General features: G+C 48.1%; 1 protein-coding gene across 4 annotated transcripts in view; it reads right to left on the reverse strand.

Moving 5' to 3' along the window:
* Positions 1-14144, reverse strand: part of LOC116430652 (uncharacterized) — a 201912-nt gene that overhangs the window by 6664 nt on the left and 181104 nt on the right. For all 4 annotated transcript variants that reach the window (XM_031985106.2, XM_031985105.2, XM_076372206.1 and 1 more), the window contains one exon: positions 978-1166. In XM_031985106.2, the coding sequence (XP_031840966.1) occupies positions 978-1166 (189 nt within the window). The remainder of the gene's footprint in view (positions 1-977; positions 1167-14144) is intronic.

Below are 14144 nucleotides of genomic sequence, written 5' to 3' on the forward strand. Positions count from 1 at the left end.
CACGCGACGCGTCTACCGCGGACTCATTGCGTTATCGTATGCTAATGAAGTCCGCAGAAATCGAGTTACCGCTGATTCCTCGCGGTTCGAGGAAACGTTCAATCATCGTTTCGCGGTCGCTTTGTGACTGCGAGCATTGAGAAACTCGAGCACGCGTTTCCTCGCGCCGCCACCTCATGCCTCGATCCCTCCGATCGACCGCGATCCCTGCTCTTGACAATACTCTTTACGCCCAGTATGCAAATCGCTGGCTGACGCACGTAGGACGACGAGTGATTGGAACAAAGAGTGCTTCGCCCGTGGAGCAGACACTTAAACGACGAACTAGAACTGTATGCGCACGTACAGTCAATTTTCGATCAAGTTCGCTGCACTCTTTGGAATGTTCATTTATTCCTTCGAGTATTTTGAAACTCCAGTAAACCATGGAACACTCGTCGAACAATGAATAACGATTCTTTGTTTCGCGTAACGCGAGCATCGAGAAACAGGAAGGAAACAGAGTGTACAGCTAGTCGTCGAGAGAAACGAGAGATTCTCATTGGTTTGTAACGCGTTGAGTGGAAGGAAATGGAAGAAAATCGTTGGTATCCCACGTTTTCCTTCCTTAAAGTTATTCAAACGTATGCGGCTGGAGCCAGAGGCCATAAACGTTGGTTAATTTCGTTCCGGTTAATCTCTAGGCAACGGGAAAAAACGGAGAGACAGTTTTCAACGGGCGTAGCGTCCGACGAGCCGCGTGGGAAACGCGGATTCCGGGCACGTCGGTATTAATAACTATACTTTCCACGCTCGGCCAAGGGAAATTGTTTCCGTGAGAATCGTTGAAACGTATCGCGGAAACTTTTCTCGCTCACGGTCGATGCGTTTCCACCGGAAGCCGGCCGATTACCGCTGATTGTTTCGCGCGGCGATCAGGAAAACGAGATTTCCCGAATGAAAATTTCATGTTCACGGGTGCGGACTTTCGAACGTACCGTGGTGAGGACATCCCGTTCGTGCAGCCGCAGATTATCGCCGGGGAACAGTTCTTGGATGCGATGGAGATCGCCTTCAAGCTGGCCGCGCTGGAGAACAGCGCCGCTGCCGACGCTTCCGTTTCCGTTCTCCACGAGATTCCTCGCCTCCTGGCCCAGGTACCTCTCGTATTCGGCCAGCCTCTGGACCTGCAATTAACAAACATTTCTCTCGTTAGACCAAGACCGTCGTTACAGTTCTGAGTTGTAATATAAACAAGTTCAGACCTATCAACCATTCAGTTGACAGCGATTGTATTAACCCTTTGCACTCGAGAGGTGACTCTCACCACTTGATTTCATACAGTGAGACTATAACATTTGATATTTAATATTATACTACGTATAATGCATCAATTTGAGAAATAGCGAGATAAACGAACTTTGTTCCTCGATGTACGTGTGATTTCTCTTCGAGTGAATATCACAAAATATTGTCTTTATCTCATTGAATCTTAAAATACTTCTAGCGGAAAACTGCCGAGTGTAAAAGGTTAAACGAAAATTGAGGAAATTGGGAAATTCGTGTTATTAAGGAATCGATTAACACTAGATTTACGGACATCTATCGTATATTTCATTGCGTTTCTAGTAGAATAAACGTTCGCGTAGATCTCGGGAATCGGAGCTTCATAAAATGCGCATCCGAATCGATACGAACGTTTTGATAAACGCTCATAAAATTTAATCTATTCAATCTTTAGCGCTAAGTTTCGCGATAACCAAATGAGCACCTCGTATCCAACATTTTTTCTCCATCATTAGTTCCGCGAAGCAACACCGGCAGGTTCCAATTGGCCAAAGCCGATTCCTCGTTCGTCCCGGTTACGCGGAATCGCGATAAATCGCAATTAACTTCTCGGAACCAGAAACACTCCTAGTTGCAGCCGTTGCGAACGTATTTATGTTGCTGGCCAATAAAATAACTCAACGTTCAATCGGCGCGCGTCGAGCGCAACCGAGCGCCTACCCGCATTCATCGATTCCAGATGAATCGAATCGCGGGGCAACGTTTCCGCGGCCGGGTAACGCCGCCGCGAAATCAATGAGCTTTGCGCAAGCCTCGGGGAGAGTTTGCCAGCGATTACGGTAATGCGGAGCCGATTGCGATCGCGGCAGGGGGAGAGAGATCATTGGGAAACGCCGCTCGCGGTCCGCGAACGACGGATACTGGCCACGGTAACGCGATCGAGACCATCGATGGGAATTCTCGCGCGGAATAGTCCGCGGGGCGATCGTCGTCGGCGAGAGTTACGCGAGATTCCTAGGCTCGAGTCATCGTTGAACCATCCGACACTCGAGCAGCACGCTTCACGCCGCTCGACTGCGAATGCGGTTGATTCACCGGTCGCCTGTGACGAGGCGCAAAGTGGTTCTCGCATCTGGCGCTCGGATTTCACTACTGTTTACCGCGAAGCGTGCGCACCGCGACCGCCTACGTTCGCTGGTCGGTTGTTCCCGTGCCAAGGGACCATTACGACGCGGTCCGATTTCGCGTGACGTCGAATTAGACACCGACCAAAATATCGACGCGATCCGTTGTAAATATGCCGGAGTCCTTTTTCTTTTACGCTGTCCGATACGGCGGACGTTCCCACGTGCGCGTCGAGGTTTTCAATTAAAATGCGAGCCACCCACGCGCTGCCGGCTTTCGTAACGAGAGCGCGCCGTTTCTTCTTCTCGCCGGCGGATCGGTGGATTCAATGAAGTTTGTCGATCGGCCGTTGAGATTTGATCGGTGATTCAATGGTAGAGACGGGGCTGGCTTTATTGGTAATCCCTACGACTCGAGCTGGCTCGTTAACGACCTAAACTCGTCCCTAGGAGGATAGATCGAAGGTGGATAGACACGGGCGGATCACTAATTTTTAATTACGTTTACACGATCGGTTCCAGATAAACTCCTGGCACGAGGTAAGGGTAGAGGAATCTTTCGTTGTTTCGACTATGCTTTCGATTAGCTTTATAATATCGGGCAGGATTCAAGTTTTCAAAGTGAATTCGAGAAATATATTCTCCTTTGCAGGCTAGATTGAATCTTTCTCTCGTGGAGATGCAATCTTTACAGTAAACGTAAAGTCACAATGCACGCAGTTCTCTTCTAATTAAATTTCAAGCGGGTAATGAAGTTTGAAAGAGGATAGTTGCGACAGAAATCGTAAGGTAAGGTGTTAACTGTTGCGACAGTTCGTTGACAAATAGCATGTTACCGCCGAAAGTGCATGCGAAAGGCCTCCTTCTACTCTACTCAATTATTCCGCGTTCCTTCCAAATACCTTCTTTCTAGCAACGTATTGTAACGTTAGAAGATACTTATATAGATAAACGTATATATAAACTATATTATAATATAATACAACTACATCTGAAATAAAATAGAATGGGAATACAGGTGCGATGTAAACGTTGTAAAACCATGTCACATATCTTGGCAGCAGGGCCAAAATTAAGTGAATATACGTAAACTATATATAACGTACAATGATTACCGTTAAACTACCAATCAAAGCTATAAACGAAGCACAACTAAACATGAAGAACAATCCTTCTGGGTACCAACCCAAATGGTACCTACGAGCGTCGAATCGGAGTCGTAGCCCTCGTCCACGAACACGTCCACGTACTTCACGAACATATCGGGCCACCATAAACGCGGCACCGCTTCGAACGGTGTTCCTCAGCCCGGTAAGACGATCCGTTCGATTATTCGCGCAACTGACTTCCCTCCCTCGCAACGGGAGCAAAAGCGTGGCGCGACCGGTTGCTCGACTCGCGCGTCCGACACTGAACACGGTCGAGCGCACGATTTTGCACGCGCCGCGACGCTGCGCTCCCCGATACATCTTTCGCGCCCAATGAATCACCGGACCACCGGAAGTAACCAGCACGCTTCGAGAAGCGGAGGAGGCTGGCTCGTGTGTCACCGATTTTCTCACCTACCGTCGCTCCCCTTTCGATGTCCACGCACCGTAACCGAATACTCTCGAGCACTCTCCGCATCCCTCGGCTGAGACGAAAGCTTATTCTTTTACAGCAGAGTCTCGGTTATCAGGGGTAACGTGGACCGTGGCAGCCTCGGATAATTGGAAACTTGGATAATACGGGAGGGTTGACACGTTCAGCGCGACAGTAAACTTTCCGTTTGGGCGTTATCGGTGCGTTGCAGGCAGTGTCAAGGTTAAACGATAAATGTACTTTTAATGAAGTTCAATTAAAACATTGCGAGCAAGGGACCATAGCTCAAACGAATTGCATTCGGACCGTGCAATTGTTCTCTGCCATCTGAACGAGAAACAGAAGGAAATTGGCTCGGCGCTCAACGTGTTAATGAAATAGTAGATAATGAAAGGCAATAGAATCGTGACAACTACTGTTCGACGTTTTAATTCGTTGATGAAACGAAATAGAGTTATGCTTCGTTACGAGTTGTTCGAATCAAGATCTTCTCTTTGCTACTTTGTTGCGAATATAACTTAATGGATGGGACATATAGGAAACAGATGTTTTACAACGAATCCTCGCTATTTCTATCTAACGCGAAATACACTGGAATCGGCTCAGCAGTCCCAGGATACGTATTCATTGGAGAGATTTTTAGATCTTTATTTATTAGCGGTGATCTTTCGCTTTCACCCGGCGATCGAACCTTCCGAGTGCCGATTTCCACGATCGGGCAGAAAGATTTTCAACTCGAGGAACCATTAATTTGCATCTCGCGCCAAGCGCGGGCCGCTCAATCGAACGATAAATTTTCATTATTCGCCGAGCGGGAGTTTTATTCTGTGGTTAATAACCCGTTACGTCTCCGGAATCGTGACTACGGGTAAAACGTGCGAACGGGAAGTTTACTCGGCTCGCCGTCGATCGATCGATCGATCAAACCGCGACACGTTCCCTCGTTCCCCATCGATCCAGTTCCATAAGTCGGATATCCACAGTTTCACTCGGATAAATCGCCATCGGAAACATGTTCGGTTTTCTCTTTCTGCGACGGTAATTTTCGCAACTCTCGTCACCGCCCGCGCTTCTCGCCGTGCGTTTTTTCGACGTGCCCCGCGGTGTGCGCCCGCACGTCCCGCCGCGGCGACGTTCGATTCGCCTCCCCTCTCTCTTCTCGTTTTCTTTCGTTCCGTTTCCCATCGTCATTGTTCGAGCGACACGTACTTTTACGCGCTGCATTCTTATCCCGACACCGTTTCTGGGCCCGTTTTCGCACACTTTCACCGCGCCGCGGAGTCGGCTCCATTCCTAGGAATAGCTCGAACGTGGAACGCCACACGGCTCCGGCGTACACGGTCTCGATCGCCGATCGATAATCGTTATCGAGTCACGCGGAGTCGGTCCCGCGTTTCGCGGGCCCAGGAATTTTCATCGGACACGGGTCCGGCTCGCGTTCCACGCGAATTATGTGACTAACGCGTCGAGTATCGCGATAACGTCGTTTCCTGGGGTTCTTTGTAACGCGGTTTACACGGTGGAAATATTTCATTTTAAACCGTTGCGCACGGAAGTCTGGCGATCGTACGAAAACGCGTCCTAATTCTCCGCCTCTGATGCTCCACTTTCTATGGTCCGTGGGTAGATATTTTCCGATAAAGTAAAGCGTACAGCGAACGCCCGTGAAGCTGGAATCAGGGAAACGATCAGAAAGTGGAATCGGTCAGTAGGAAGATCTGAGTAGGAAAGCGAGAAAGATGTAGATGAACGAAGATCGAGATAAGAGGAAAAACGCCGACGAATAATTCGCCAGCCGACCGAATCTCTCGCGGTAGCGGTCACCGGACCGCGAAGAAACGAATTTCAATCGAAACCCCGATTCGTTTCTTTTCTTTCGATATCTATAAATAGATAGGCGACGCGTCCCCAGTTCCCAGACATTCTTCCCACACCTCATTACAAAACATCATGGACAATCGGCGATCTGAAAGTCTAATGGAATTCCATAACATTTCGTCCACGATACATGACGCATTGTGCAAAACTGCGGAAACCAGGTGCAGTTCTCAACCTGTCCGAAATGTATTGCAAACGTTTTTACGCGAGAGAAAGAGGAGAAAGAAAGAAATCCAGCGAACTGATATAAGTGTGACACGACTCAAGTGGTTCGGGTTAGACACTTCATCCTAGGAAAGTCCTAGCCATGCATTTTCTGAAGGGTTTGGACCTTGGCACTCACTCCCTTTCCGTTTTTCGAGCACAAAGGAAGCCGGTGCCGTCCAATCGGGGGTCGAGATCAGCGAAATAAATACTCCCAGGCGCGGTCGAGTGGACTCCCTGGCTGAAAAGGGATTTCTCACAAATCCCGGGATGAAAAAGGGTGGCCCACGGGAAACGGGAGACACGGGAGACGATTTCAGGGTAGTTCTGTGACGAGATCGGGGCGCAGCGAGACGCGCTCGTTGTCAATTCAGCTCGTGGAGTCGAGCCGGTGGTCCTCCTCGCATATTAAACAGTCGCACAAAGGAACGACGCGTCGCCCTATGGAGGATTGCTCGCGCGAGGAGCCTAAGAAAGCGGCGAGTGGCCGCGCCGGAGGGAAAAAGGGTCGCCTCCGCCCGTCGTGGAGAAAAAGAAACGCGATTCGTTACGGACGTAGAGGATTTTCGCCTGATAATCCTGTCCTGGGGTCGAGCTAAATTATTGCTGATTAGCATAGCGTGCGCGTCGGGTCCGGGATATATTCTTTCCCGGTCCGGGGCGTACAGTTCCGGCGAATCGCGCTCGTAAATCGGCGGCTTTCTGGCTCCGGGCGTAGAAATCCCGTTCCGCGAATTTTTTCTTCGCCTGCCGCGCGCGGGTTTGCGCAATTAACGCGTTGATCGCCGCGATAGTCACCGATCAATGGGCCCACCGAATTGTTTGGGAATGAGGAAATAATGGACCGCTCAGCTGTTGCGACCTCTTTCAAACGTGCGTATCTTAAATGTGTCGCGGAAAGTAAGTTATAGCTGTTTTTAACGAGTATACTCGCGAAACAATGAGAAGATGCGTGTAAAATACAAATATTCAGTCACGTAAGAGCGGTGACACCGAATCGTTAATCGATTGAACACCATTTGTTTCTGTTACGAAAGCACGGGTAAAGTTATTCGAAACGCGCACAATTCTCATGGCAGTCAGCGTATCAACGTTCAACAAATTTTCGTCGAGCGGGCCGACCGCGATAGGTGAAAACCATTCGGTCACGGCTGAGACTCGTTCCGCGTGATAATTTGCGGCTGCGGCGATCGATCATTTAATTAGTCAGCGGGAACGTGCTCGATCGCCGGTGGAAATTGTTCATGCGCTCGGTGAACGGAAGAGAAAGGTCGCGAAGATTCATAGACGATGCTTTTACGCTCGCTTCGGCTTGTCTAGGCGAGACGGTCCGCGCCGCGTACGCTTCCGTCCGTGAATGCATATACATCTGCCTGTCGGGATAGCTGAATACGTACGGATATGGTATTATACGTGGCACCGTGTATCTGGACGCGCAAGCTAAACGTATTCTACCGTTAAGTCCCGCTCGAAGCATCGACCCCGCGACTCCGAGCGTTCGCGCTATTTCTCGGACGGACTGTTTACGCCTCGCGCTGCGAAATACGCCTCGGTTGTATATACCGCGAGAGATCCTCGGCCCTCTCCGTGACCCCACGCGATCCGCGATTGCCTCTGATTAACGCGATCCCGCGATAACAGTCGCGATAAGTCGCGGTTACGAGAGTCGGGAACGCTGTCGGCCGACCGGAGGATCGACCTTTGTGGGTTTCTTTCGGATGTTTCTTTTCGTCGATTCGTGTGCGGTGTATAACTCCTCGCTGGGAGATTATAGAGACTGCGAGGCAGGAATTTAAGCAAGATCGGGAAGAAGAAATTAAAATGAAGGATGTATAAGCGAGATATACAAGTTGGAGACTGGAAGCAAGATAGAGATAACAATCTTATTTAAGGTTTAAACGAAGAATTTCGTGTAAGCGGTGGAAGAATCGATAAGCTAGTACATTTCGAAGATTAGTAGATGTATTGAAGATTAGTAATGATGAATTGAACAAATATGGGAACCGAAATATTACAGAAGGAAAGACGAAAGCGCCGGGAATCGCTTGCGCGGCTGCGGTGACTTCAACGCGTGGTGAGAACACTACGCCGCTAGCGGCCCAATGGCGTTTGAGTGTCCGGTAGAATCCTGGACGTTCCCGATTTAATATATTCGCAGCTAGCTAAATATCGCCTGTCGAAATACGGAAGCTATATTTTTCAACAGCGGCTGAATCCTAAATTGTTAATTTATCAAGCAATGGCAATAATGCGGTACTAAAATTTCACAATAATGCGGGACAAGCGGTTAAACGATGGGCTAAAAATCCTACAGTAATGCGGGTCTAATGTTCGATACATATTAATTCATAATGTATACGTGTATTAAGCAAGTCCAAACATTGAATAGACACGCGAGTAGAAGGGGGAATAATTTGCTTAAAAAAGAAGAAACGAGAGTATCATCAAGGATTTCTCTCCTGAGATCGAAAAGAAGGTATCGTTCGAAGCTGGACGAGCGGCGCACGGCACAATTTTTGTCCCGATTGCGGCAATCGCGTACACACGGCGAGAGGCGAGCGGCGAACGGCGAGCAGAGCACGGAGAGGCCCCGGAGGCACGAGCCTGTAACTTTTTCCATCGGCGTCTCGATATTACAAGAACGGAGAACGGCGTGTACGCTGGTACACGGATACACGCGCCCGAGACAAATTGTTGCTGGCTGACGCAACGGACCCGGAGAACACCTGTCTCGAAAAGTTACAAAATCCGTTTCCTGCGGCAGTGATTAACGCACCGAACGCGCAACCGACTCGTTGTTTTAACCGCGGAAAACGCTCGCCATGTCGTCCGGGAAACGATATTTCTTTCGATCCGACTCGGTACGGCTCGGCCCGTTTCATCGATCACCGATAAAATCGTGTTCCTCGTTCTACGTTTCGTAAACGGCGACCTCCGGAGCTCGCCTGACCCCGGCACACGAAGAATCTCGTGACAGCCGAAGGCGGGGTCATTTACTAGACTTCCGACGTTTATGCAAATTCACAGTTTCGAACATTGATTCACGAGGAATGTTATTAAATAGAATATTATTTCCTTATACTGGGAATTGTACAACGGTCACGCAGGTATACTCGTGATTCTTTGCATAGATTTAAAAGATAATTTTCTAGGAATCTTCAACAAGATTCGATCGTTATGAGAACTTCCAACTTCTCGGTTCCTGTTTTATCAATACTTTCGAATCCAGGATTTGGATAGAAACTGATTCACCGATTAACAAGAAGAATCTTAAAAAATTTGAAAAAACCTCAAGAGCCAAGTAAATGCTTCTATAAATACATGAAAAGATGCATTCACTTATGCACCTGTTCTGCTACATCTTCGTTCGGGTCGCCGTTGACCCAGACACAGTAATGCAAGCCGCTCAACGGAACGCATCGATATATACCTCCTCGCTGGATAGACCGACGCGGTTGGTTTAGCGCGTCGAGGATCGTGGCTGGTTCGTTTATATAACGTAATGGGCATTAATAACACAGCATCGAGGTCAAATCCACGAGGAATGCATAACGCGCGTACGAATGTCGAGAGGAATGCAACGTGCATTACGTACGATGTATAGGCGGTATACACGCCGGTCGCGCGCTCGCGCGCGCGACCGGGTTGCGAGGCACGTTGCAAGAAACGCGAGGATATACGTCGACTACCGACGACGGGGATTACGAAACGGACCGTCTCGTATCCATCGAGCGGACGATAAATTCTGCGCCGCGGAATATGTAATAACGCGAGAGGCGAAAATAAAAGAACGACAATCGCCGGGAAGTTCGATCGAACCAATTTCCGCGCGTACAGTGTGTCCCAGGATCTAACGATCGTGTGAGACTCGGTATCAAGATTTTAAACAGAAGTCAATAAACATGAATATCACTCAATTCTCTCGTGAATTCGAATGAAATATTTTTCCGTTATCTATTATTATATTGTAGAGCAAAGGTAGACATAGAATATGCATCGAATTTTTCTTTTCTTTCAATAAATTATTAACAAAATCGTATTGATTACAGTTTAGAAGTAAATCATATGACAAGAGGTTAATATATTTTACAAGTTTGCACAGAAGGAAAACGCGGATGTGAAGCTTCATTCAAAAGTTTAAAAAAGAATGTGGAACGATATGCAGTAGAACTGGATGCCAAGAATGCTGAGCGTTTCGAGGCAGAGAATTAGCTACCTTTGCATAAACGCAGCGAACGTAAATCTGTTATAAAGATCTATGTCCGCGTATCATTTCGTTCCTCTCTAGTTCCATATTCTGATCCCGTATTCTGACAACGTTTGCCCGTTCAAACCTCGGACACCCTGTATAATATAATCCTATCAGAGGCCTGGTTCGGAATTGAGGATCATCTGAAGGAAGATGAAGTCATCTGCTCCGTTCGTCGGGCACTCCCGTATCGATTCAATGAAACCCTGCGGCCGCCGGTGATCGGAACACGTCAATTACGAAAGGTAATCGAGTTACGAAATGATATCGAGCAAAAACTCCGCGCCCGTAACCAATGCTACGTGGCCGTTCGAGGATCGAAGGGGCGAGGACCCGGTTACGATTAACATTCCGCGCCGAGAGGAGAGAGAGAGAGAACGGCCGCGCTACTGCGTGCAGCCAACTTCCGCGTCGGTTCTGCTAATTCTCCCGGTGTTTTCGATTTTTCTTCTTCCGTGAAGTCTCGCGGCATCGAAAGTTTGCTCTCCGAGTAAACAGCCCCGAGGATCGTCCTCCGATTTCTACGAAAGAAAGTTCGTCAAGCGAATGAACGAAAAGTAAACCTGCTTTCTTAACACCTCGCCTCGTATCGATTCCTGTCGTTTCAACTGCACTAGGCAGGTATTATGTTGCACATTCAAATGAACGTATTACTTTCTAGGTACCAATTATAAATGCACCGAAGGTAGATACTTTACAAGCATAGAATTCCTTCAGCTTTCTAGCGAACCCCTAACAACATAGTTTCATCGCGATTCAATGAAATCATAGGGATTAGTCGTTCGGCTGATCAACTGAAAGCGGTAATCACTGATTCGCGTGTTTGACGCTTGATGAAGACAGTTGCGAGAACGTTAGATAATGTAGTAAATAACGAATGATATGAATTAATGATAGAAACGTTCGAAATAGGGAAACCTTTCCTACCGAACAGGGTTTATTGCCACCGAGAGCTTTAAATAACTGAACCTGCTCGTTCGACGGGTCCATTGAAACACGTAACGCTACCGGGAGGATTACGAAACGCCGGGTTATCCACGGGCGAAGATAATTCCTCGCCGATGCCAGGAACGAAACGCTCGTCTGCCCACACTCGCCTTTCGCCGTTCGCGTGCGATGCGGCAGAAGAAGCGCCTCCTTGTTCAGGGGACAGAAGTCGAGGCGGGAAGAAAGAACCGCTCGTTCTTCGGACACGAATCGTTTCACCCAGCTCGTTAGCGCGCGGAATTAGCCTGGTAAATTGCCGTCGCGGCTCTGCTCGTCCGTAGGAGGTCCCTTTCTATTTCGATTAGCCCCGCAGACGGAGTCCTCTCCGCGCGATTCGGACGAATACGTCGCCGCTGGCAAAAATCGTGCCCCTCAGTGTCGAAATCGTTGCTTCTACCTATGTGCCAACCTTTCTCGAGCTCGCCTACTTACGTGCAGCGGACCGAAAACCTTGGAAGTGATCTTCACTGAACGTGTTTACCGGTTAGGACGTAAGAACGAATGGTAACTATGGTAAGTATGATAAACAGACCTAATGGTCGTTCGTAAATGTACATTTTTATGCGTTCACGAGAAACTCGGAAGTGCATAATTGCACGGGATCCATGGAAGATATAAAAAGATGCTCGAAGTAACATTGTTTATAACAGTTCCTAGGCGAGGCCCGTGTTCTACTCGCGTGCTTGAAAATTTGAATTTGCATACGGGCTTGCGCAACCGCAAGGAATCTCGCGCAGCGGAAAAATTGGCTAGCGTAACGACACGTTGTTCATTCATTAATCCGCGACGCGATCTCGCCGGTCCACGAGATACGGTTCTAGCCGAGGCTCCGGTGCCAAGCCTTGGCTTAGATTCCAGGTTTGTCGCGTACGCTAACTCGCGCTGCGGCCAGTGGCGTAGGGAGTGCGGTTTTATCGCGACGCGTTCCGATATCGCGTGAGCAGCAGAGCCAGCCAGCCAGCCAGCCAGCCTCTGTGCTCGTGCCGCGCACTTTCTCCTTGCAGCCGGCAGGCGCTGTGACACGTAATTGCATACTTTCGTCGAGGAGTTATGATGAAAGTTTCAGCCAGAAATCGGGAGGCTAAGGAGGAGTTAACGCTCGTCCTCTCTCTTCTCTGCCGCGAGCCTACGCTCCGCTTCGTGTATCGGCTTTCTTGCGTGATTGCGATTACGGCCGTTGCCGGGATACAGCGAGATCGTAAAATCGATCGGCCGTTTAATATTAGAACTGCAAGATGAGTCGGAATGACCCACTTGAAGACGCTTGTTCTACCGCTGCTCGAGCCGCGCGGACGTTTCTCTGAGAATTTCGGTTCTGCCTTGAACCTTTCGTTCGCGATTTATTCATTTACTCGGTGTACCGTCGTATGTACGCGCGAATTCGAATGAACCAGCGCTAAAGATTATACAATTTTAAACGCAATGTTAACCCTTTGCAAGTATTTCGCTAGAAATATTCAACATTTGCCAACTAGACAAAGACGATATTTTTTTTAATCAACTCAAAGAGAAATCACAAGTAAATTGAGAAACGGAGCTTTTTTGTCTCGATATTTCACACACCGATGCATTGTACACAGTTTAATATTAAATATCAAATTTTATAGTTTTACTGCACCAAAACAACTGACTAAGAGTCACCTCTCGAGTGCAAAGGGTTAAAAGTTCAAAACAACAGTTTTCGAACAAAACAGTTGTCTTCTAATTTACGCAAGATTGTTCTTCGTGTTAGTTGCAAGTATCGTCGATTTTTCAGCAGAAAATGATGAACGTTTATAACGAGAAGTATCATCGCAACGAAGATTTCTAGACTAATTTAACGACAATCAAGTATTATCTTCAAATGAGATTTCCACTTGAAGCAGAATGGAAAATTTTGCTGCATTTCTTCCAAATTGTCAACAGCAAAATGTTAGGGGATCTCAGTAGCGGAAGTAAATAGTACGCCACGGGGTTAACACGTCGAAACAATTAAATAACGGATTCCAGAGAGTACACGCAGGAATCCTGTGACGTTCATTCGTCGGGACGCCATTTCATCTGAATATGCATGCAGTGTAACCGCAGCCTAATCCTCGGACGCTATGAATCTTCACTATTGTGTTCGCTCGGTGCATTGGGCCAGGGAAGAACGGAAAGGTGGATGCAAACCGATCCCGAGTCGAAGATGCAAAAATCGAGGGCCTCTCGATCGAACCAGGAAACGACCGAGCGTTGGTCCAGGATTTCTATTGAGCGGCGCACACGCGAGAGCCTCGAGGGGCCGACGCGAACGACTCTACGCCTCTGCCCTCTCTCACACGTACACACCTTCACTATTTAGCGGCACTTCGTAATAACCGCTGGCAAAGGTATTCGAGCCACGACCAAGGAATCTCATTCCGTTCACCTCGATGACGGAATTCCGATAGCGAAGCCTAACCCGAGTCTGCCTGCGCCGATCCTCCGGTTGTCGATGCCTCTTCGCGCAATGGAAACTCCGTCTCCCTGCATTACAGTCTAAAACGATCGTGTTTCAATCCGTTCAACGCCGTTTGCGATCGGGTCGATTAGATTTCGTTTCAGTCCACGAGACGGTATCATTTTCTTATCTCTTCGCGTGCTAGATTTTCGTATTCGTCAATTGTTCCAGATAAAGTCTTTCAATGTATATGTTTACCATTAATGATTTATCAATTTATTCACTCCAATTTCATCTTTCCGCCTGGAACTCTATAAATTCAAGTTGCACTTCGTCTTTCCGTTCACTGTTCTCCACATTCGAATTTCATCGGTAACTCCTCGGATTCAAATTACATTTCATTTCTCCGTCCACGTATGAGACCTTCTACTAGGAATGCAACTGCCGTTTCCCT

The sequence above is a fragment of the Nomia melanderi genome, chromosome 11 (assembly GCF_051020985.1).
Source record: "Nomia melanderi isolate GNS246 chromosome 11, iyNomMela1, whole genome shotgun sequence".
Taxonomy (NCBI): Eukaryota; Metazoa; Arthropoda; class Insecta; order Hymenoptera; family Halictidae; genus Nomia; species Nomia melanderi.